General features: G+C 38.5%; 1 protein-coding gene across 2 annotated transcripts in view; it reads right to left on the reverse strand.

Annotated features, from left to right (window-relative positions):
- Positions 1-26010, reverse strand: part of LOC122804724 (fibroblast activation protein alpha) — a 1600794-nt gene that overhangs the window by 135617 nt on the left and 1439167 nt on the right. For both annotated transcript variants that reach the window (XM_044074776.1, XM_044074777.1), the window contains one exon: positions 5110-5164. In XM_044074776.1, the coding sequence (XP_043930711.1) occupies positions 5110-5164 (55 nt within the window). The remainder of the gene's footprint in view (positions 1-5109; positions 5165-26010) is intronic.

Raw genomic sequence — 26010 nt, forward strand, 5'->3', positions numbered from 1 at the left:
CTTGTAGCTGATATACTGCATTTCAGCTTTGTTCTGCTTTGACACTTTGCTGTTTTCTTTGCAGTACAGCCCCACCCCTTCCCTGTTCTGCAGGTAGCTGCTTGCAGCCTTGTTAGCTGTTGTCAATGGCCCACTGTATGCTCCTAGGTGTTAATTAGTCATTTGTACTCCAATTTCACTGCTGCAGCTTTTCCTTATTTCTTTCCTATATCCTTCCTGTTTCAGCTGCAGTGCATGCAGCGCATAGACATTTACCGGGTTTACGCTCGTTTTCATCTCTGTTCACATGCATACTTGGCTACATTGTGTACTCTCAGCTAAGCATAGCTATGGCCAATTCGACACACCCCTATCCTGCAGCTTTGCCTAGCAAGGGGCAGACCGGTTTAGCAATGCTCCAATGTGCTTACAGCAATGGTGACACACCCCTCTCTTGATGTCATCTTTATCTCAAAGGCACACCTCGGTATTATAATGCTACGCTGTGAGGTGCATCCTTACACCAGCGGGGAATCTATGATTCACTATTACGCCTCTCATTTGCATGGCATTGCCTACTAATTCCTAGCTACTGCGCATAACACTGTCACTGCCCCTTAGCAACCCTTGCGCCATGAGTATGGTGTAGCATGCCTTCCATTGACTATTATGGGGAAATCGTGATATGTGTTTAATTGCAGTTTTGGTCTATATCTTTATATATTCCTTGCGATCCCCTTTGTGCACCACTGCCCTGCGCCTCCACATCGCGATAATGCGACTATACATATTAAATGTTAATTTTATATTTTGTACTTTTTTTTAATGCCAATGGGTATATTTAGCCATTGGCATATATTAACAATATAATACATGTGTTTGGTCAGCTATCATGGCTCTGATTTTATGTTTGCAAAAATGTAAACCGTTTTCTACGGTTTACATTTCTGCATGCTTACACAACGCCTGCACCACTTCCTGAATCGCTACATACCTTAATTTGCATGCTACACTGCTGCACATGGGGTAATTAGCTGACAAGTCTCGGGAGTTGTGCGGGTGTAGCGTATGCAGGTAGTGCACGTGTAAACAGCTCGTACCTGAATCGCTCGGCGGCCATTTTTGGTGTTAGAACACCAATGCTACGCCTGCACCTGGCATAAGCTTCATGAATCCCGGGGAATGTTTCATCTGACTATTGGCTTAGAGAATTAAGGAGTTGTTAATGAGCTTTTCCTGTGGTCCAGTGGAGCAAGGTTTGATTCTCTGAGCCTCCATTTCCTAACTGTGTGACTCTAAACAAGCCACTTAACCAGACACTGCTCCCAGCCTGAGTCTGAAAAAGGTCCATCAAGATCAATGCTCTACCCCAGAAAACAAATACAATAAAATAAGTAAAATGCACTGTTCTAATTTTTTTTTAGACTGGTTTGTAAGTTGGAGTAAATAGGAGCTGCACAAATGAGTGTAAGGAAAAGGTAGGTTTGGGCAATGTGTTTTCTAGCAATGTCAGTAATCTTGTAGAGGGTGCCACACTTTTGGTGTTGCCTGTTGTTTTTAGTGATAAAAATTCATGAGTTGTTCTATGTACATGCCAAGTAGATTGGAGTTTCTTCCTAGGTCAATCTCTGTGCTCTTAGATGAGGTTATGGTGAAATAGGATTTTTGAGCAGTTAATTGTTTTGAAGTAAATAACATTAGTTTCATCTCTTGGGGTTTAAGAGAAACTATTTTTTTTGTTTAGTCATGACTCAATGGAATTAAATGATTCTTGTTTGTTTTTGTATGGTTTGAGCATATCAAGGAGGAGTAATTGGTGTTTTGTACTACGGAGGCATGCCTACTGCTAAATGAAGGTCATTTATGAAAAAGCTGAACAGTAAAGGCATGAAGATTGACCTTTGAGGGACACAAACCAATACTGAGAGAAAGCATGATGTGTCATTTTGCCATTTGACTGCCTGTGATCTAAGTGAAAGGTAGATGTAAAACCAGGCAACTGATGAATCAGCAAATCTGAGGGAAGAGAATTTATCTAATAGTTTTAGATGTGAGTCTGTGCTGAATGACTTTAATAGGTCTAGGAAAATAGCAGGGGCTAAAGTACCTGAATTGCTAAACAGGTTTACTATGTTGGTGAATCTGAGTAGGGCAGTTATAATACTTTGGTAAGGGCAAAAATCATACTGAGCTGGAGAGAGTAAGCTATTGTCAGTGATGCATTTAAATAGCTGTGCTTGAATGTATTTCTCAAGTATTTTGGCCAGGGGTAGAGAGTATCTCTTGGTCTGTAATTTATTTTAGTACTTTCTGCCTTAGGTGGAAGGCAAAGGTGCTGGTATATATGCTTGCTTATGTGATGCCCCTGCACTGGTCCAGTAATCAAGGAGCCTCAATCCTCAGCACTAACACCAGTGAGGGCAGTGTACATTGGGAGGATGACAAGTACACACACAGTAAAGTACAATTTCCATTAAGAGCACACAGAGATCACAGTCAGCCTGGGGCTGGTTTCTCACTCTCTCTCCAGATCCCCACTAAGAGTCCCCACTGGCACAGCTATAGGGTTCAGATCTCAGCCGAGTGGTCAAGCCAAAACCTCCAGCAACCTCTCTATCCAGCCAGTGCTTCGTGTCCCTGCCCAAGTAGTTGACACACACACACACTTTGAGATTTGATTTATATACAAATACTCCTGGGGAAGGCTAGCACAGGTTAACTAGCAATGCCCCCTTCTGCCCAGACTATAAGGTAGTAAACACTGCCACCAACCAGATCTTTATCAGCTACGATAAGGCCCTTCCCAAAGAGTGACCAGTTTTACTGTGCAATGTTACTATTATCCAAATGGTAAGTGTGACCAAACTTTTAAGGCTATTTAAGAGTGGCCTGTACAGAGTCACCAAATACATATGCAATTACCCTAAGAGCTTAAATATCCCTAAACAAACCAGCCACAATTAAAAGGTTTAAATGCATTTAATAATAAATAATAAAAACACAAGACAATACTCATTAACTCAACACAGTGACAGCAGAGTTCAGAATCACAGGAAATACTTTAAAACAACATTGCAGGACAGTCTCACATAAATACAAAAAACATCTAAACTAGTCTTACTATATTCCTGTCTCTAAGAAAAATCACTGTAATCTAGTATTTACTATTAGCAAGGTGAGGATGTTTTCAGATCCAAGACAAGATACAAAATGCTCAGACTCACCCTCTGAGATAATTCTTAAATTACTATCAAATATTTCTGCTGGGTTATCTGAAATTACATCATTCTTGTCACCTCTGCTTTTAGTTCCCAAGCTAACAGGAACTTAAAACAGAACACCTCTGTGTTAAAAATACTTATCTCTTAGAAGCTTTGCCTGGAACTGCAAGTCGCAAAACTGTTAAACACTTTTATCTTGGAAACCTGTAATTATTTCTGTTTCCAGACAATAGAAAGAATTTCTAGCTGCAGACATTCTGTCTCCTAGCTGAGATAAACACCACTGTAAAACTCTTTACTTGTCAACTTATTTTCTTAGGGTTTTGCAAGTTAAGTCTTTTCTTTTCCAGTAGGGTATACTGTGGTTACATTCTTGAAGCTCAGCACATAACATAAAGTTTTCTTACATTTGTAGGACAACCATACAAATCATATTACTATTCACAAATTACAGAGAATTATTTACAAAATTCTAGCTAGCTGGGCTGGCAGCCTTCACAGCTTATGTAGAAGTTTGGAGGGCAAGGGGAGTTGTGTTATTGATTAGGGGGGTAGAGTTTTTATGAAGTATGTGTGTTGAATTGGGTAGTAGTAATGCTATCTGAATTTGACAGTGTTGGCAGAGCTGATTGGGTGGGCTGCCCTGGGCTGAGCAGTTGTGTTATGCTTGTCAAGAACATTTTGGGGTCAGTGAACTAAAACATATCCGGCAGTGCCCACCCTTGTTAGTGATGTGGCATACATGGACTAGGGTGACTGAGAGCACATCTTCTGTTACTGAGTATATGGACCATTACTTGAAAGAAATTGAAGAAATAATGCAAAAGATATAGAGTGCTTCAATTCAAATTCCAAAGGGGTTATTATTATACAGAGTTCCCTTAACTAAAAGACAAGTGCTACTCACTGAGATTTCTCAACAGTGGGGCAGAAATGTGTAATCCAAATAGTTACACATCTACCTCTTCACTTTGAGCAGTGGAAACAGAGGACACGTAAGGAGAAGCAAGGAAAGCAGAAGGTGGCTAATGTCATGGGATTCAGCTCTGACTACAGGACAGAATAAGCTGCAGTATTGCATGGTGTTGCAGAAGCTTGACAAGTGACCTATCAGTGTGGACAAATGCTGACAATGTGGGGATCACTGGAACTAGTTATTCTATGTAACCAAATATGCACTGCTAGTTGCCTAATATGCTACAGGTCAAAACATATATCTGATAAGTAGTGGGGATACATATCTGATAAAAAGCAGGAACCCTGGCTAGTTGCAGGACTAGGTGCCACAGTTACTAGGACAATCAGAAGGTGGAACATCCTCAGACATTCTAGTTCCAGCATTCCCATAATGCTACATTTATCGCAGGTCTCTAGTTCCTCATTGCCACACTTTCTGTTTGGTCCAAAATGGATACCTGAAAGTGTTAGTTTACTCTTTTACTCTATTATTTTAGTTCAGTGCAGTTCCCTGTTTCCATCCCCAGATAACAGATTTTGTATTTTGTCATGCAGTTCTACTGGGTTTATTTTTCTGGATTCTTGGTTTCTCAGTGTTATTATACAGGCACACATCCTGTTCCTCTTCTTGACCAAAAGACCACAACAGCTGTACCAAAGGTATGACTTTGGGTGCTGGATCTCACCTCCAGTCATTCTGACTCCAGTGTCATCAGTCCTAATATCATCACCCCCTTATCTGATTAATAGTATGTAAAAAAGAAGGTCTTAAAACAATTTATTTAGGCAATACCTTTACAGGGCTAATCCATAAATGCTGAGAACTCTGAACACTAGAAAGGCACATCAACACTAGAAAGGCACATCAAATAAAGACAGTTCAGAAATATAAATAAACACATACATACATAAATACATAAAACAAAACAGTAAAAAGTTCAGTTTTACTTACCCAGCCCCATATTGCTACTTTTTCTTTATCAATGAATCCCATTTCGATAAATTTTCTAGAAAAAAAAGAAATCACAAATGCTTCGACTCTGCTGTATTAACTTCATTTAGACGCATATTTTGAAATTAAACACAGAACATGGAATAAGTTCTTAATGTATGTAGGAAAGCTGAATTTTTTTCTGGAATAATGTAAAAGAAAGGTGTTACCTAGAAATGTGAAAATATTAAGTCTAAAGAACTTAGCCCTATTTTTAAATTTTAAAATCCATATAAAAATGTAGGCATGTTTTAAAATGTTCTTAAGCTATTTTATTTTCATTAAAATAACCTCCATCAAAAACAGTAAAAAGGCAAATCTGTTCCAACACATGCAGATTAGGGCATATTACAAACTTCATTTTTGTGTGCATTACTGTAGAGTATACTCCATTTTTGTGTGCATTACTGCAGAGTACACTCCATTTTTATGTGCATTACTGCAGAATATATTCAATTTTTGTACACATTACTGCACAGTATTCTCCATTTTGTGTGTGTTACTACAGAGAATACTCCATTTTGTGTGCATTACTGTAGAGTATGCTCCATTTTTTGTGTGCATTACTGCAGAGTACACTCCATTTATGTGTGTACTACTGCAGAGGATACTCAGTTTTTGTGTGGATTACTGTAGAGCATACTCCATTTTGTGTGCATCACCTCAGAGCATACTCCATTTTTGTGTGCATTACTGTAGAGCGTACCCATTTTTGTGTACATTACTGTATACTCCATTTCTGTGTGCATTACTGCAGAGTTTACTTTATTTTGTGTGCATTACTGCAGAGTACACTCCATTTTTATGTGCATTACTGCAGAGTATATTCCATTTTTGTGGGCATTATTGCAGAGTATACTCCATTTTTCTGTGCATAACTGCAGAGTACATTCCATTTTTCTGTGCATTACTGCAGAATATATTCCATTTTTGTGTGCATTACTGTATACTCCTTTTCTGTGTGCATTACTGCAGAGTTTACTTCATTTTGTGTGCATTACTGCAGAGCATACTCCATTTTGTGTGCATTACTGCAGAGTATACTCCTTTTCTGTGGATGTTGAATAAGAGGCAGTTAAACATTACCAGGATTGTTATGTGATTATACTGAGGATAGTCTAACAACTGGTGTGCTAAGAGCCATAGCCGAAGTCCTGTTGAAAACAAGATACTGGCCATGATTCCACTATGAAATCCTTACTGAAGTTCGCAGCAGAATTATTGTTGACTTAAATGCTAAAATCAAGTTAATCAATATATACTGCTGAACATAGCAATCAATAGCCCCCTTAAGATAGCCTTTGAAACTCTACTTAAACTAAGATATATCTGATGAGATATCCAAAGAACTACAAAAACTCATCCACAATCTGGAAGTGAATAGGTAAGATATGACTCTTCTCTGTAGGAAGAAGAAGAACAGAGATGGAGCTTTGAAAAAGTATCTCTACTGGTTCCCTACTGAAATGTTGGCACTCAAAATGCTGAGTGCCGACAAGCCAAAAAAAAGACAAAAACTACATGAGAAGAATGAATCATGAACATCCATCTTCTCCTTAAATATATCTAAGTGCATTTTTTCTGCCACTCACTCTCTGTGTTTCAAGACTCACTGTAGCAGGTCCCCACATTCCAAATAGTTATCAAAATTTCCAACAAAAATTCTTTAATGGAGATACATACAAAACCCCAAAAATATGAGAGAGGACTTTCTCTGATAAGGTAGAAGATGGGCTTGAATGTAATCCTTGTAAAGACTCAATCTTGGCATAAATTTAACTTGATTTTCTATTATAACTTCCTGCATCTTCTTATTTTCAAGTCCTCTTAAACAGTTTCAATCTATGATCAGGGGAGCTTCTAAGTAAGCCCTCTTCACAAGGCTGAGGATGGAAGTCAGGTTCAGGTACTGGCAAATAAGGCACATTTAATTCCTGTCATCCTTGCCCATCTTTAGGCAGTACAAAGATAAACTTGAGAATACTAGAGAGGACCGTTGCCAAAGCTGACTGAAGAAATTACTAGAACAAATGAAAGCTGTGCTCTTAAAGAGTAAAACAGAGCAGATATCATTCAAACTGTTCAACCTGCAAGGAAAAAGTGAGAGGTATGCTGGACCTAATCTCTTCTACGGGGAATTCCTCTAAGAATGAAATTATCAAAAGTCCAAGAAGAAGCCCATTTCTAGGAGAAAAAAAAGACAAAAGGTAGCCCAATAGAGTGCCATTGTTCTCCCGTTTGTTCACCCTCTTCCAACTATTGTGTCACCTCCCTGGGCATCTAGTTTGCCCATTCATTCCCATCTATCTGGGAAGAGGTGGCCGTACTCCAAATGAATGGTATGTTATGAGCTAATTATTCACTGCTCATAACAGGCTGACGTACGCACGTACAGCAATTGAAAGGTAAATACTTCCATCTCCATAGTGATTTGGTTGTCAAATTTCCAACCCTCTCAGGGGTGTGCAGGAGGAAATATGAGGCTACACATAGTTTCTAAATGAACTGACAAAATAAGTTTTAGTCATGCATTCCAGTTTTACAGATCTAGTGGCCATTCAGAAAGGTTTAAATTGGTACTGCTTAATGCTGACTTAATGCTCACTTTCAAGAAAGTAATATTAAAAAGATTCACTTATACTAAACTAGGTTCCTTTCTGCTGATCAGGTAATGTAGATGCGTGTTGCCAGTCTGCCTCATTAGGAACTGATGTTTGGGAACATCTGAATTTTTAGCCGTAATGTGTAAAAGCCATTTGAAAGTTACCCTTTATAATAGCATTAAGGGATTCTGCTGTTTTTTTCTAAAACAATAAGTTAACAATTTGGTTCAGTAAATGAACATTGTCACACACTCTTCAGTAACATACTCGGGCCAACAAGTCACATTTATCTAGCAAGAAATATTGTTTTTTCTATTATTAGGGCTTCTCAAAGGTATACAACTGAAATATACAGATACATTATGAGATATAGTTTACCAAGAATCTGATATACTTACTTTAAAGATGGATGCCAAATATGATGGAAATAAAACAACAACATTTCAAAAGAAGATGCAGGTATGACCCAATCATAAAGATTCTTTCAAAAACAGAAGCGTGTAAACAACAGTTGCTAGATTCCCTTTATGAAGCCTTCAAGAGAGATATGCAGACTCCCATTAAAATATTTTCAGCACAATATCTTATGAATGCAAAGACATGGGCCTTTCACAATACACTCAAGTTGACAAGCTGAACTCCCGTAGCTACAGATATGTTTCACCCTTATTATGGCTATCAGTAAAGCAAATGTGGAAAAAATCAAGCTATGATCATATACCTTCAGCTTAAGAAGATGCTTTTAGGTTCATAGGTTCATACTAGGCTATCTGCCCTAGGGCATTTATAAGCCTAGCCAGAGTTGTGTGGCTTTCACCACCCCTTAGGTTGAAGAATACTATACCCATTAGATTACCGTGCCTCTGTCCAGCAGTGATACAGAGATGATCCGATCTCCCATCCACTGGTCAAGATTCCTCTTGAACAGAGCCAGCGAGGTGCTCTGTCTCACATGGACTGGGATTCTGTTCCACAGCATAGGGAGTCTCTGGGTGATGAATCTGTCCCTCCAGCATGTCCTATTTATATCCGTGTTGAGGTTTAAGTCTCTTGCTCTTGTGGCTCTGGTGGATTTGGATTTTTGAGGTGGAGCATGTCCATTAATTCCGGGTTGGACATGGCCTTGTATGTCAGGCACAGGTCACCTCTGAGCAGATGGTATGCGACTGAATACAGCTGGAGTTTCTTCAGTCGGGCAGCATATGGCATATTTTTGAGCCCCTTTATCCATTTGGTGAGGAACTTTTGGGGTCTTTCCAATTGCTGCAGGTGTCGGGTAAGATACATTCCGAATGGGGCATTGTACTCAATCATTGGTCTGATAAGTGAAGAGTACAGGGGAACAATGACCTCCCTTGATCTGGATGTGAATCCCTTCATAATCAGGTGGGCAATGTAGAAGGTCCTCCTAACCACTTTGGCAATGTGAGTGTCAAAAGAAAGGTTACTGTCAACTTAGGTCCCCAGGTCCCTGATAACCTCTTCTGTGCTTAATGGATTGCCACCTATGTGGTAACTTGGGGTTACCTTGTTTTTACCAAAGGGTATGACTATACATTTTTTGGTGTTTAGCTTAAGGCCATGGATCTGGCACCAGTTATCCATTTCTATGAGACCTCTCTGAAGGATATCTGTGTCTGATGGATTTTCAACTATGGTGCCCAGTTTGCAGTCATCTCCTCCTATGTTTGCCTGCACTTCTGAAAAGTAGATGCCGAACAAGAGGGGGCCCAGGACTGAGCCCTGTGGGACACCGCTTGTGACCGGCGTGGAGTCTGACATGGCACCAGCAACTCTAACCCTGTGGGTTCTGTCCTTGAGCCACTTTGCAACCCATCTTGTGACATATGGGTTTACATTTAAGCTGGTGAGCTTTTCTATGATACCAGTGGGGTATTGTAGCTTTTGCAAGGTCAAGGTAGGCTGTGTGAACTGCCTTACCCTCATCAATGGCCTTGGTGACTGTTTCAAAAAAGTCGACCAAGTTCAAGAGGCATGATCTGCCCTTGACAAAGCCGAATTGGGTAGGATCCAATGTCTGTAGGTCTCCTATGTCTTTATTTATGAGTTCCATTATGATCCTCTCCATAGCTTTGCAGACCAGGCTTGTTAAGCTTATGGGGCGGTAATTACCAGTGTCCGTAGAAGCACCGCCTTTGTGGAGTGGGACCACAGTTGCGTACACCACTCTTATCCTGTGGTAAGGCTAACATTAAACAGCAGCCTTATGTGTGGGTTTAGTTCCTCATTGAGTTTGTGTAGCACACAGCCGGGGACACCATCCGGTCCCATTGATGCTGTGTTTTTAGCTTTAGAGAGCAGTTCTCACCTGGGCATTTGAGATGATTGGGAGGCTACACTCTGCTGGGATAGATATTTCTCCTTTTGGGGGGGGGAGAGAAATTTTCACTGAACCTGTCTGCCAGTATGTTTGCAATGTCTGTGGGTTCAGTGATTTTTATATCATTTTGGACTAATTCTGAGCATATCTGGGAGTTTCCACCCAGATTTCTAACATAGCTAGAGAAGGCCTTATGATTGTCTTTTGAGTCCTTGGCGATTTTTCTCTCAAAGTTGGCCTTGGATGATTTTATGAGTGATTGTAGTTTTACTAGTATTGATCAGAGATGTCTTCCCTTTTAGGGATTTTGCTCTATCTTGTAGTAGCTTTCTCCTCTTTTTGTAAAGTTTGTTTATGGCTGGGGTCCACCAGATCTGGCTTGCCTTTGGTGGAAAGGGTCTTGATTTTATTTGGGATTGCTTGTTCCATGCAATCCTGGAAGTGCTCGTAGAAAGCATTTGTAAGGGAGTCAGCAGCGTGGGTTGTGGTTTCCAATGGCTCAGGGGCCTTGAAGGATACCACACCAGTCTTAAGTGTGAAGTTGGCTTTTGAGAAGTTCTTCACTGTGGTCTTTTGTTGGGGTGGGGGCGGGATGTGGATCTCCAGTGAGATTAGTTTATGGTCTGATCTCACCAATGAGGGATATACTTCCGGTGTGGAGTATTTTGTCCCCATGTTTGTGATGATCAGGTCTAGTATATTTTCACCTCTTGTGGGAATGGTGACAAGTTGTTCCATAGCATTTGAGTTTATGAACTCCAGGAACCTTTGGACTAGGGTATTGGGGCTTGAGTAATGTTCCCAGTCTATGTTTGAGTAGTTGAAGTCACCCAATATGATGGTGTTTGGAGAGACATTTATACTCTCCAGTGTCTTCAGGAAGGCTGTGTGGGGTTCCTGAGTTTGAGAGGGTGGCCTGTAACATGCTACAAAGTGTAGAGCAGTTTTGCCTATGGTTAATTGCACCTGAATGGTCTCTGATGCTTCGTGAGTTGCCACCAGCCTGGAGGTGTGGGTATCCTTGATGAATATGGATACACCCCTCCTTTTCCGGGTTTTGGGGCCGGAACGCATGATATGAGGTAAAACCTAATAGTGCCTGGGTGCTCTCAGGAGCCTTGAACCAGGTTTCAGTCACAGCACAGACATCGATGTTCTCCATACTGAGGAGGGCTTGAGGCGTGCATCTTATTTAGACTTCTGGCATTGAGCAGCATTACCCTTAGTTTTTCCATTATTGTTTTCTGGTTTAGAATTTGAACCTTGTCTAAAAAGGCAGTATGGGGGTGGCAAGAGCCTTTGCCAATATCCGGAAACCCAGGGGTGACAGGTGCAAGCCGTCCCTTGCGAAGCAGCGTTTGATGTATTTACCTCCAGGATGGTACCAAATAAGGTGGAAGCAAAACAGTAGACATCTAATATGAGACGCACAGAAAACCCTATGAGAATGACCCAATAAGAATACAGAAATGTGGACAAAATGCACATTTCTCTAAAATTAAGTAATGCTTCAGTTCTTTGGTTCATGAATGTACAGTGATACACAGGTTTTCAATAATGCACTCAGGCAAACGACTCAAACTCCACTAGTTATACAAGTATTCTTCATCATCGTCATCATCATCATCATCATCATCATCATCATCATCATCATCATGTCTCCTCTTTCCTATCTTCTTTATAGGGTTATGGTGTCGTATCAACTCTAGCCATCTACCTTGATTCAATGCCAATCTGTCACCTTATTTCACAGTCATGCCTGACTCTTACAGGTCTTCTCTCACACACGATCCATCCAGCTCTTTGCTGGATGTCTTTGTTTCCTCTTGCCTTCTTCCTTTCAGTCCCCAATCTTCTTCACCAGATTGTCTTCAATTTTCCAGAACATGAGCCTGAACCACCATAATCTGTTCTCTTTGACCTTCCTTGCTATTGGAGCTACTTGGGCTTCTGCACTGATGTCCCCATTTCTTTATTTGCCACACAGTGTGCATCCTACCACCCATGTCAAACACTTCATCTCCATCACATCTAGTTTCTTCAGCTGCTCTGTCTTCACTGCCTAGTTTCTGTACTATACAGTAGTACTGATCACACCACTGTTTTGTACACCTTACTTTTAAGCTTCTTTGGCATTCTTCTGTCATATACTACACCTGACACTCTATGGCAGTTGGCTGCAGCCCCTCTGATTCTAGATTTGACCTCTTCATTCAAATGTCCCTTCACCTCAACCACCCCACCCAAATGCTTGAAGTTGTTAACCTGTTCCACTATTTTTCCTTTTATCTCAATTCTCAGCTCATTCTGATTTCCCCGCCTGTTGCCATGCCAAGTGCCTTTCTGTACTCAGTTTCATCTCACGTGCCTTCGGTTTTGATAATTTGATGAAACTGTTGTTCAGAGTCTGCCTGTATGTCACATTGTCTGCACATACTTCTTTGTTGATCTATTCCCTTCAATCTGTTTGTTAATGTAGTCCATCACCTGTATGAACAGCTGTGTGCTCAAAGCTGAACTCTGATGCAGACCCACTTCCAATGGGAACCCCTCTGTGAAACAGAACTCTTAGTTGTGCTATTGGATCCTTGTACATAGCCTACACTAATTCGAACAAATGTTTCTGGGACTTCATTGCAGGACTGCCCAAATCAGCTTTCTTGGGACCTTGTCATTGTCTTCGCCATGTCTATTATAATAATAATAATTATCTCATCATTATCATTATGACTCATTCATAAAAATAAGTGAAATATTTAGATACGTTCTCAGCAAGAACCTCTGATGAGTTTCCCCATGATAGGAACAAATAAGTTAAAAAACAAACAGAACTCTTGTAGCAGTTGTATAAGGGAGCCATCTTGAGAGACACTGACAAAACACAGAAATGTGTACAACAGCATTTACAGTTGGCATTCAGGGAAGAATAGCACCAATAAGTCATATTTTGCTTTACTGCTTACTGTAGACTTGAAAAACAGATGGCAAACTCATGCCAGAGGGCATATTCAGCAGACCAGCTATTTTAAATATATATCAGTTACAACAAAAGTCAGTCCATAAAAAAAAAGTTGATGTGTGCACTTCACCACTTTTTGCTTCAGGTAATACCTTCAAGAGTAAAAACATTGATAAACAAAAGCAAAGTATAAATAGGTACCTCACTAAAACTAAGCTAATCACGCTTTACCTGACATGCCCTAATTAAAATAAAAAGACAGTGGAAACAATTATAAAACCAACATGCTACATTAATCCTAGCAAAATCCTCAAATGGCATTTAATTAAAAACTTTAGGTTTTAAGGTATCAAATTCTAAAATAAAGTTTTCTTGCATAATAGGTGCTGTTTGATATGATGAATCTCTTTCTCAGAACAAAAAATCTGCTCCAGTCCAGGGTCCTTTAATATAAAGGCAATGATTCCATATAGTGCATGAATATGTTTTGCAACTAGATTGTCAAATATTTTAAATTACCTTTCAGTCTCTTTCTTATAAGGGAGCACTGCTGGGACATTTTACAGATCAAAAATCCAGGCTTCTATATCGTAGAAGAAATAAGAAATTCCTTATCTTTTACTGTAGTCTTATGATATGTAAGACAAAATACCTCCCCAATATACTTGTTATAGCAATATGTGAGACTACTTCCAAAATGCCAGTAACCTGATTAGAAACTATTTGAATGCTTATGATGTGAAACTTGTACATTAAAGGTTCTAGTGCCTCTTTATTAAATTAAGAAGTACAAAATGGGAGACTGCAATATTTTGGCTTAGTATAAATGTGAATAGTTTATATGCAAATACAGCTCATAAATATTACATGGAAGCTTTGTAAAGTAATCAGCAGAAATGCTGCAAAAACAGAGCATTCGACAATGTAGTAACTGCCAACTCCGTTTATTAATTTAACATTTTGTTCAGAAAGAAAGGACTTTGTCATCATAACAAATACAATCCCAAAGCCAAATGATATAAGAAAAAGTAAGACTGTATCACAAAAAGTAAGATCACATCAGAAAAGATGACAACCTTTCTTAAAAACATGGTGCATAAATTCACTCTGGTGTAAAAAACAATATGACTTTTCCATACAGAGCAATTCATACAGCTAGGGGGATAAGTAGTGAAAGATAAGAGCTTTTGAAATATCTGAGGACAGTGGATGTGATGTTAATTTAATTAAGGAGACATGTAATAAAACTCCATCCATGGATAGAAGGTAAATGCAATGCAATAAAGATAGTTATATCTTGGCCCGTATTGATAGGGCAGTCTTCTAGATGACCTAATGCACGAGTATATATCAAAACCATTCTAGCCCATAGACTTTCATAACTGGGAAAACTGGGGCATAAATCACTAGGCCTAAAAAAGCTCTAGAGTCATTAGCCAAATAACTTCCTATGATCTTATGATCCTAACATATAAATGAGGATGGCAGTTAAACCTATAATCAAAACTGTGATGTATGTTGTTTTGTTACTGAATTTCATTGTTTAACAGATGATTTGGTAGGTATTGATTACAGAAGAATAAACATTTCTCTAAAACAATGCTGAATTATAAGGTATATTGTCATTTGCCTTATGCATTTCATGTAAGAAGGCAAACATTTAAAAGATTACTTAGTTAGGAATAATTATCAAAAACATAGTTAGAGTGTTCCCAGATTGAATAATACAAGTAAGGGCACCTTCCAGTGTGGAAAGTATTTGGTTTTGTGAAGTAATGAAACAGCAATTTGATTTTATTAATGAGAAGAAAGTTGAAATCACACACACATATATATGGGTGTATTATATACGACTGAACTACCCTAATGTCAAATGTAAAACACCAATAAAATAAGTTTGATGATACACAATAGTGAACAAAAACAAAACTGAAAACAATAATAGAGAGAGGAGATCTATTTCCTCTCCCAGTATTTTAGTTGCCTCAAAATTGTCTGAATAGTGGCAGTTTTACAGGAAAGTTTTAACAATGTTAAGGTGTAGGTTAGGGTTGGGGGAAGGGGCAGCATTAGGGTTGGGGTTAGTGCCCATTATTAAAGAGGGTAGGGGGGCTCTGCTGAGGGTGAGAGGAGGTTATGAGAAATAATATATACAGTAAGTTGAGAATGAATACCTGCTTCCAAGATTTTGGATGAGGGTGAGAAAATAGCAACTGGTCTGTAGTCTGTGAGGTCAGTTGATAAGTTGCCTTTATGGAGGGGTATTATATAGGATTTTTTCCATAAGGTGGGGACATATTTTTCTTGGATAGAGCAGTTTATTAGAATCAAGGCAAGATATGTAAGGCCATCTGCACTGAGTTTGAGTTAGTCAGACAGAAGGTCAAGAAGAGAAGTGGTTGATGTATTAAGGGGGTGTACATATTTTTTGACTGTAGATGTTGGCTCTAGAGTGAGTGTGAAGGTCTGCTGTGGCTTTGTTCTGCAGGAGGGAGGTTATTGTATGTATAAAATGTAAGTTAACGTGTGAAGCAATACTTCTGGAGATTTTAGTTGGGGATGGGCTGGTTTGGGTTGAATTTCCAGGACTGGGCAATGTATTTATGGATTTCCAGAAGTTTTCTGGATTGTTTGATGGTGAATGTTAAATGTTGCTGTAATAAGCTTTTTTGCCCTGTTTTATGCATTGTTTTCTCTGGTTCCTTAACTGCTTATATTTTGCAAGAGATGTCTGAGATTTGGTTTGCAGCCATGTCCTCCAGGCTTTATCTCTAAGTTGCATGAGTTGCTTTGTTTTTTTTTTTTTTGTTTTTTTTAAGTTAACCAAAAGGCTGGTTTGTTTTTAACTATTTTGGATCTTAATTATGCATGCTCTTCCAGGATATTTTTCTATTAAATGTCCCTACTGCTTCATCAAGGGTTAAAGTTTAAAGTGGAGTCCAGCTGATCTGGATCAGGCTGAAAGTAAAAGTTTCTTTATTGAAGTTACTGAGGTTTCTGATTGTGTTATAGTGATGAACATTTTGGGGCTGTTTGGAGTGCCTGATTTTGTAGCATAGGTAGTCGTTGCTTAGGCTATTGGGTAGGGTGCCACTTGTAGCAACATTGTTTGGAGTGGATGTTAGAATCCAGTCTAGGATGGATTCTTTAGCTGAGACCTTGATAATTCTAGCTGGAGTCTTGATCAGAGAAGCAGTACAACTGAATGGAATTAGTTGGCTTTTTCTAGGGCTGTCTTTTGTCAATCTGTGGTACAATCTCCAAACAAGATGGCTTCCAGTCTTATACTGGCCAAGATCCAGGAGACAATCCCCATCTCTAAGCAAGATGGCTTCCAGTCTTATACTGGCCAAGATCCAGGAGACAGTCCCCATCTCTAAGCAAGATGGCTTCCAGTCTTATACTGGCCAAGATGCAGGAGACTGTCCCCATCTGTAAGTAAGATGGCTTCCAGTCTTATACTGGCCAAGATGCAAGAGACTGTCACTTCTAGGATGGAAATGTTGTTATTAGGTGGTATGACCAGACCTATGATAGCAAGAGATCTGTGAATATTCATTTTGGGAATGAGATAAGTTTAGCATTGCTCAAAGTGGGTATAGTATCATGGCAAGTGAAGAGATTTAAAACATTTTTGTACAAAATAGCAACCCCACCTGCTCTTTTGCTGGTTCTGACTGGTCTGAGTATTTTGTAACCTGGTGGCTGTATTTCTGCATCTTTGGAAAAAGGGCTTTAACCATTTTTCTGTGGCCATTAAGATACCAGGGGAGTAGGGGGCTATACTGGCATGAACATCTGTGATTTTGTTCTAGAGACTTCTTACAGCATTGTGTACTATTTAAGTACTAGGTGGTATGAGAGGTAGACCTTTGCTGTTTTGGAATGTGTGGAGGCTAGTTTGGTGGGGTCTGGGGTTAAATGAGTGGGTTGAGGATTTGGGATGTATATCCCCTCAAGTATTATTGTCCACTTATCAATGTAACTATTGACAATCCACTTATATTTGGGTTTCACTTTAAAGTCGATTTTGGATAATGGTGGATCATGTGCTGCTTGTTTGTATTTCAGGGTGTTACAGTAATTAATGTTGATTAGCCTGAAGGAGATATTAGAGAAATTTGTTCTGGTATTCGGGTTTAAGTAGGGTGTGATAGGTATAGGTAAGTAATAGCAGGAGAGAGACTTGTGATAGCTGGTTGAGTGTCTGAGTATTGTGAGAAATGTTAGTGATAGCATACTTTTGATTTAGAAGGATGCATAGACAGGTGTGTGTGTGTGGTGGGAGGAGTGTTGAGGATGCAGGTATAGGTAACAGAGGTTAATGGAAGGAATAGAGCAGAGTAATATGATAGGGATGATTAATAAGTAAATATAGGGATTGATAGGTAGGTATATGGAAATACTGCATACCTCTCAATTGCCCAGATTTTTTCAGAATATCCAGATTCTTGCCTCATTTTTTGGTCTGTTCCTTATAAAACTTGTGGATTTCTGGCAAATCACTGAGGATTGAAGTCACTAAATAATGACATACATCTGGGTTTCAGGATTCATATCCTTCAATAAATGCATGCTTCTTATTATATTTCTATGATGTTAGGCACCTTTAAAAAAAAAATATATATATATATATATATATATATATATATATATATATATATATATATATACACACATACATACATATATATATATATATATATATATATATATATATATATATATATATATATATATATATATATATATATATATATATATATATATATATATATATATATATATGGGTCTACTTGAAAACACCGACATGCCAAAACACCAACGACGAGAACACCGAGACCGGAAGATCGACAACTGAGATGACCGACAGTTTAAAAGCACGAAACTTCACATGCCCGACAAACCACAATCCCCACAATCAACAAAACAAAACAAATACCTTTTCCAAAAACACATACACAAGACAAGCACACCAAAAACCTTACAAACCTACACTAAACCTTACATACACAACTATCTATGCACTAAACTTAACCCAAACCCTAACCCTAAGGTCCGTCACTATCACACACTCACCTAACCCTAACTCACTTAACCCATCCCTAACCCTAAATTCTGTCACTATCGCACACTTACCTTACCCGCACCCTAACCCTAACTTACTTAACCCTCCCCTAACCCTAAAGTCTGTGACTATCACACACTTACTTTAACATGTCGGTGTTCTCAGCGTCGGGCTTTTAAACTGTGGGCCATCTCAGTTGTCGATCTTCCGGTCTCTGTGTTCTCATCGTCTGTGTTTTGGCGTGTCTGTGTTTTCAAGTAGACCTATATATATATATATATATATATATATATATATATATATATATAAGAATCCAAAATATAAAGTATGGCTCTTTTTATTATTTCCTATTGCCTACACTGAGAATAATATTAGTACATTCAACTTGCCAAAAATGAAAACATTTAAAGATAAAAGCATGATATACTGGCATCAATTGATAGATAATGGGAAACTGCAAACTATGGATTATATTATAAATAAATTTGACACAAAGAAAGAAATGTGGCTTGACATCCAAATTTGCAGGGAATTGACTGAACATAAGATTAAATTAATGCAACCAATAGAAAGAAACTCCTAAATTTATAGATTTCTTTTTTAATTATTTTGATGTATCAGAACATAACAGGGAAATTACCTTTAGCTAAAATATGGGTTTATATCATGTTGCTGAAACGGCATAAGAGTAAATGGTGACAAACCGCGAAATCTGAATAACAGCAAAGCCCAGGTCACCAGATTTTTTTCCTAGGGGAAAAAAAAATCGCTTGGCTGTTGCCGTAACATTGCCTTTTATCCCAACGTAGTGCAAACTTGGAGTTGGTATATTTAGTTAGGGGGATGTGGGGGGGTTGGGTGGTGTGGGGGGTGAAGCCCCCCCACTTTGACATTTTTTAAATGGTGTGCCATATGTTGTTGGTCTACCGGAAAAAATCAGTGACCTGGGATTTCGCTTTATTCGGATTTTGCAGTTTATTTGTCGCTGAAATGGCATTCGCTCTTATGCTGTTTTGGCAACATAATATAGACCCCTAAAATATATAAAGTGGTTAAAAGTACAACAAAATACTATAGTAAAAATTATTGGGACTATTTCAAACTTATTAACAATTACTCTCTAAGTGAAGAAGATAAAAAAATGAATGCTATTATCATCAAAACAACTATCATTTTGCTGCATTGGAGATTATTCTTTTGGAAATGTATGCATAGAACTTTCATTACACCACATACACGAATAAATACACAAAAAGATGTTGGGTGTTGGAGGTATAAATTAAATGTTAAAGCTGATTGGTGGCAACATGTGTTTTATGACTGTACATTGTTTAAGCCATTTTGGTATAATAGAAATTCTCTTTTACAGGCTATATTCAATTACAAATCTATCTTAACTAAATCTTTAATTTTATTCCATGTACCAATTCCTCCATCTGTTACAATAATTAAATGCCCTTTTTTCTGTAGTATCTTAGCAATAGCAAGAAAAGTTATTACTAAAAACTAGAAGACTGAGTCTAACCCACCTGTGAAAGAATTCATGAACACTGCTAATGATGTATGTCAACTTGAACTTACTATAATTTATTTATTTGTTTTATTTAACATTTGTTTACCAGGAAAGTCCAACCTGACACAGATCTATTTTCAGTGGAGGCCTGGGGAGAAAAGCTCCAACAATATGAAAAAACAAACAAACATTATATCACAAGAAAATTACAAGAGTACAGGTCAACAGTGAAACTATACATTGCAAAATATAAATAACCAAAAGAGATGACACCTTAGCAATTTTAACAAAATTTGTACATCAGAGTATATGGTATTTTACAAACTAGACTAGCATATATATTAGAAAGCACAGTATGATATTTTTTAGGAAGACTTGAAATGATTTGAGGAAAAAGAGTGAGTATATATATAGGGAAGTAAGAAGGCATAATAGGATAGTACTGTAAAGTGTAGATCTAAAGAAAGTCAGAGGGTGTGTATAAAAAGTGGAGAATATAGAGTTAGTCAGGTGGGTAGCAGGAGCAAAGCCAGGATTTTTTTAAATGAGTAAATAGAATTTTTTTAAATTGTACTATGGTGCAAATGGAATTGATGGAAGTGGGTACCTTATTCCATATTTTAAGAATGATGTTAGAGAATAAGGATTCTCCAGCTGAGTTGTTATCTTTGGTGGATTTAACTAGGGGTTTGTCACTAGAATGGAGTGTTCTAGTGGTGGTGTATGGTTATATGAGATCTTTAAGGACTGGGTTTTTATCTGGTTCAAGGAGTATTTTATGAGCGAAGGTTAGTTGCTTATATTGGAGGAGCTGAGGAAGGTCTAGCCAGTTTAGTTGTCTAAGGTCTGTGCAACAGTGTGTTTTGTAGTGGGAGTTTGTAGTGCATTTGGCTATTTTATTGCAACATGAGTCTAGCTTAGTAAGGTCTGATTTGCATAGGTTGGTTAGTATAAGGGAGGTGTGTAGTAGGGGTCACAGGAGGTGTGTCTGGACAATGGTAGCGTCTGTAGATCTGGTTAAAAATTTCTTGTTTCTATAAAGGAGCCCTAATTTTTTATGAACTTTTTTAATAGTTTGGGCTATGTGGATATCAAATTTTATATTGTTGTCAATTTTGACCCCTAGCAGTTTGGTATGTATCACAGGGGTGATAGTAGTTTTGTTTTTGGACTCTAGGGTAAAACCTGGGAGTGTTTTATGTGTTCTTAATTGGTAGAAGAGGAGGAGTTTGGTTTTATTTGGGTTTAGAATGAGTTGAGAATTGGTAAGCCAGGATTCTACTGATAGAAATGAGTTCTGGGTTATGGTGTGGAGGTCCTGTATGGTTGGGGCAGAGCATATGAGTCTAGAGTCATCTGTATATTGTAACACAGATGCTTGGTGAGTGGAGGTGTGGAGTTGGTTGGTAAAAAGAGGGCAAACAATAATGGTCCTAAGATCGAGCCTTGTGGGACAACTAGGGAGATTGGGAGGAGAGTGGACAGGTGATGTTTCCACAGTACAGCCTGTTGTCAGTCTGATAGATAGTTTTGGAACCATGTAACAGTGGAAGCGCTAAGGTTTAGGGAGGAGAAAACTTTGATCAGTTTGTTGTGGTTTACCATATCGAATGCTTTGGACAGGTCTAGAAATATGGCTGATAAGAATTGCCCTGAATTTCTAAGTTGCTTGACTGTATTAGTAAAGGACATGAGGGCTGTAGTTGTACTATGATGGGGCTGAAATCCATGTTGTGTGATTGATAACAGATTCTGGGTGTTAAGGGAGTTCATGAGTTGAGTATGGACCACCCTCTCTAGGATTTTGGATAGGGGTGATAGAATAGCAATTAGGCGGTAGTTGTTAAAATTAGTTGAGTTGTCTCCTTTGTGAAGGGGTATTATATGGTATTTTTAATTATATATTACATATAATTAAAACAAGAACAAATAGTGTCACTTCTTCCTATGCCTATGCCTGGCTGAAAGTTAAAGAACTGCTAAAAAAATAATCTATAATTGTTAAATAATTAATGTTATGATTTGATTTATGGAAATCTTTGTTGTATAATAGATACCATTGTATATAGTTGTTTTTGATGTTTATCTTCTAAAAATGTTGTTCTTGTAGTTATTTATTGTTTTAAAGTTTTAATGTTATATATTGTTTGGATGTTAAAACTTGTAATAAGAATAATTAAGAAAAAATGCATGCTAATACAAATTCTGTTATACCATCAACTTTCTAAGCTAATGCAACATGTAAAATCTGTCCCTATTTCTGGGATTTTGGCCCCTAATAATTTCAGGCTTTGTCCAGATTTCTTGCAGTAAAAGGTTGAGAAGTATGAAATATCAATATGAATGAAGATGGATTTATATGTTGAGGAGTCTGTTAACAGTGCAAAATAGGCATGGTAAGGAAGGGCAGTAACAAATAAGTACTGATTTAATTGTATGCTGGCAGAGAGAGATGGGAGTAGAAAGGTATAAGCAGTATGGAGAGATAAAGGGAAGGCTGAGAGGTAAATATTAATCTGATAGTAGTACATGAGAGAAGACTGCAGGGATTAAAGTATAAGGGAGCTTTGTTCAAGAACAAAATAGAGGTGCATTTGGGGATGGGGCAGAGTGGGAAAGGATAGAGTGAAAAGCATTATGGGAAAGAGAATTGCAATTGGGAATGATGCTAAATGTTATATGGAATTAGGAAATAGGAGAACAGAAACAGGAGAGTTTCTCTGATAGTAGAAAAGTAAAAAAATGTCTAGAAGGCAAAGAAGAGTATGGGTCTTACCTTAGCAAAAAACATCACTACAAAGATTGATATGGAAGAACCCTGACTGCATTAGAAGGAATCTTGTAAAACATTCTAGCACTGAAGTATTAAACAATGCCTGTGAAACTCATAGTGTTAAATTCAGTACAAGACAGAAAGAAACCTGAGCAGCAATCTATGTTTCCCTCTGAAGTATTAAAATAGAGGGCTACTTAAAAACAGGACTCTCAGCAGCTAGTACTTATCAAAACAGAACTTATTGAGGTACATTTTAAGGACTCACCAAGGTCAAGAGCAGAAGAAAGCCATGACATGAGATGAGTTGCCTTTCTCAGATGAAAAAACAGGAGACAATGAAAGCCCTGCGCCTGTATTATCAGAGGAAGAAGTACAAAGGAAAATGGTCCTGATATGGCAGACTTTTGTATATATGCAATGAAAATTTTATGAAATAACGATGGGAGAAAGACACATTAAGCTGGTCCACAAAAAAAGCATGACTAGAACAGCAGAAATAGATGAGCAAAGTGATCACACATCAGAAACTGTACTGCCCCAGATATAGCCTATAATGAGGGAAGAGGAGGAGCCCAGCACAGAAGAAGTAACATCACCACCAAAGAAAATAAAGTCAGGGAAAGTAGTAGGCTCAGATGAGGTCACAGCAGATATGATAAAGATGCTGCGTGACACAGAGGAAGAATGGCACCTGAGGGTACTTATAGAAGTGTGGGGAGAAAGACGTATCCCAGATGACTGCAGAATAAGGATACTAGTGCCAGTGTTGAAGAACAAAGGGGACATTCACAACTGTGGGCAGTACAAACGTATCAAACTCCAGTCACATTGCAGGAAGGCTCTGGAGAGCGTGACTGATAAAATAATACTCTGAGTAGTAGAAACTAAGATGGAAGATGAGCAGTTCAGATTTGGATCAGGATAAAACACAACTGACCCAATTTATGCAGAGAGACAGATACTTGAGAAGAAGCTAGAACTGAGAAAAGAGTTCAACTGGGTATTCCTAGACCTGGAGAAAGCATTACATGGTCCCAAGTAAGCTGATTTGGACAGTCCTGTGCTGTTTGAAGTCCCAGACATATGCATAGCATTAGTGCAGGGCTATGTACAAGACTCACTGACTCAAGTACGAACAGTGTTCGGTTTCACAGAGGGATTCCCAGTGGGAGTATGTGTGCACCAGGGTTCAGCTCTGAGCCCACTGCTATTTATACTGGTAGTGGGCTACATTAACAAACAGGTCAGAGGAGACAGATCAACAAAGTTGCTGTAGGCTGATGATATGATATTATAGACAGACATTGAGCGAGAGCTTCAGGAAAGGATAGTGGAATGGACTGCAACACTGAAGGCACATGGGATGAAATTGAGTATAGATAAGGCAGTGTAATGACAGGAAATGGTAGAGTCCAAAAGAAGCACAGAACTGAGGCAGAAGGGAAAATAGTGGAACAGGCTCACGGCTTCAAGTATCGGGGAGGCGTGGCTGAGGAGAAGGGAAGTCTGAATGAGGAGGTCAAACTCAGAATCAAACTGGCACAGAGTGTCAGGTGTAGTGTATGACAGAAAAATGCCAAAGAAGCTGAAAAGTAAGGTGTACAAAATGGTGCTGTGACCAGTACTACTGTATAGAACAGAAACCTGTTCAGTAAAGGCAGAGCAGATGAGGTAGCTAGAGGTGATGGAGATGAAGTGCCTGAGATGGGTGGTAGAATGCACACTGTTAGACAGACGGAGAAATAAGGACATAAGAGCATAAGCCAAAGTAGCTCCAATTGCAGAAAATGTCAAAGGGAACAGATTAGACAGGTTCAGGCACATGTGCAGGAAGGCAGAAGACAATCTGGTGAAGAAGATTTGGGGCAGACAGGAAGAAGGCAAGAGGAAACAGGGGCATTCAGCAAAGAAGTGGATGGATTGTGTGAGAAAAGACCTGAGACAGTCAGGCAAGAGTGTCAAAGAAGGCTGGAGACTGCCTTTGAATAGAGAGAGTTTGTGACAGCTGACACGACACTCCGACACCATGTAAAAAAAATGGGAAAAAGGGGGTTGATGATTGTGAGAATATCTGATATTGTTATCTGTGCTATCATGATGGGCTGAAGTTTTATAAATAATTGTAAATTACCTTGTGTTACATATGCCAGCACGACTACCTATAATTTTGTAAATAAGTTTATTTATTTTGATTATCACTCTGATTTATGCAAGATGTTTGAATGTCAGTGTTCTTCTGGCTGACCAAAGGTACACTTTTTTTTTTTTTAAAGAGAATTCTGAATGCATATTATACTAGAATCAGCTGACTTAGATGTGATGTCATTGTGTGCCTGGGCTGGGAGAATAGAATCTTCACTGCAGCTGTTTGTTTACTTTTCAAAATCTGATATGAAAGAGTAGAATTCTCATAGCAGCATCCTGTTACTTTTAAAAAATATGCTTTAAATGCAGGTTCTGAGTCAGTTGTTCAGTTTTGTTTTCCAGAGCTGTTCAGCAGTAGTATTCCAGTTGTCTCTAGAGTAGTTGTTCCAGTCACTGAGGACAGACAACAGCATGGAGTGTAGACATAATTCCTCATCTTGCCTTGCAGAAGTTAAAGTATAATCTTGCCTTGCTGAGTTATTTAGATTAGATGGGGACAGTTAATCTTCAGCTAGTCAGGGAACTACAACTAGTTAGAGGTTTTCTAAAATCAAAGTGAGATTTATCCTACAGTGTTGTTTTCATATTTCCTGTGTGTGAAACTCTGTTGTTTATTGGAATCAGTTATTCAGTGTTTACATGTTCAAATCCTTTTATTTATTATTAAATATTTCACTACCTCTTATTGTGGCTGGTTATTTAGTGAATATTTTTTAATAACTTGACAGTGTTTATGCTTATTGTGATAACACCAGGGCCACTCCAAAAAGCCATACTGATTGTGATGCATGCTACCATTTGTTTCAATATCTATTTTACCTAATATAATTGAAAACCCCTTTTGAAAGTCATTGTGGTATTTGACTAGTGACACCCGTTACCTTGTAATCTGAGCAAAGAAACACAGCAGGTAAATCTGTGTGTCTTTCCCAAGAATGTGTGTATGTGTGAATATCAGATATTTAAGAGTGAGTGTGTTAGATACCTAGAACTGGGACACATTGCTCTGCACTGGTTAGTGTGGGGACTCATTTGGGGACCTGGAGCGAAGCATATAGTCCAGTCCCAGGTTTAGAACCTGTTCTTGGTGTACATTTTGGGAAAATTGTGTATTTCTATCCCTGCTTTTAGTGACACTCCCTTACTGAAGACACTGGTGAGGATGGAGACTCTTTAGTTACTGCTCGAGGTAAACTGGGCTTGCCACAATAACGATGACTGATGATGACTGATGATGGCTTTATTACTAGGTTCAAGTGAGCTGGCAAAGACTGTAATGTGAGTCAGTAACTATCTTTTTAGTGGGCTAAAATTTAACAATAACTTGTTTTAATTGGTTTATGCTATTCTTCAAATCTGCATTTATGTTGGCTGAATAAAGCATGCATTTCTTCAAACGTGCATTTATGTTGGATGAATGAAACACTTTTTCGTTAAGAGAATAACCATTCAAATAC

This window comes from Protopterus annectens, chromosome 6.part0, assembly GCF_019279795.1.
Source record: "Protopterus annectens isolate FY-2018-M chromosome 6.part0, PAN1.0, whole genome shotgun sequence".
NCBI lineage: Eukaryota > Metazoa > Chordata > Ceratodontiformes > Protopteridae > Protopterus > Protopterus annectens.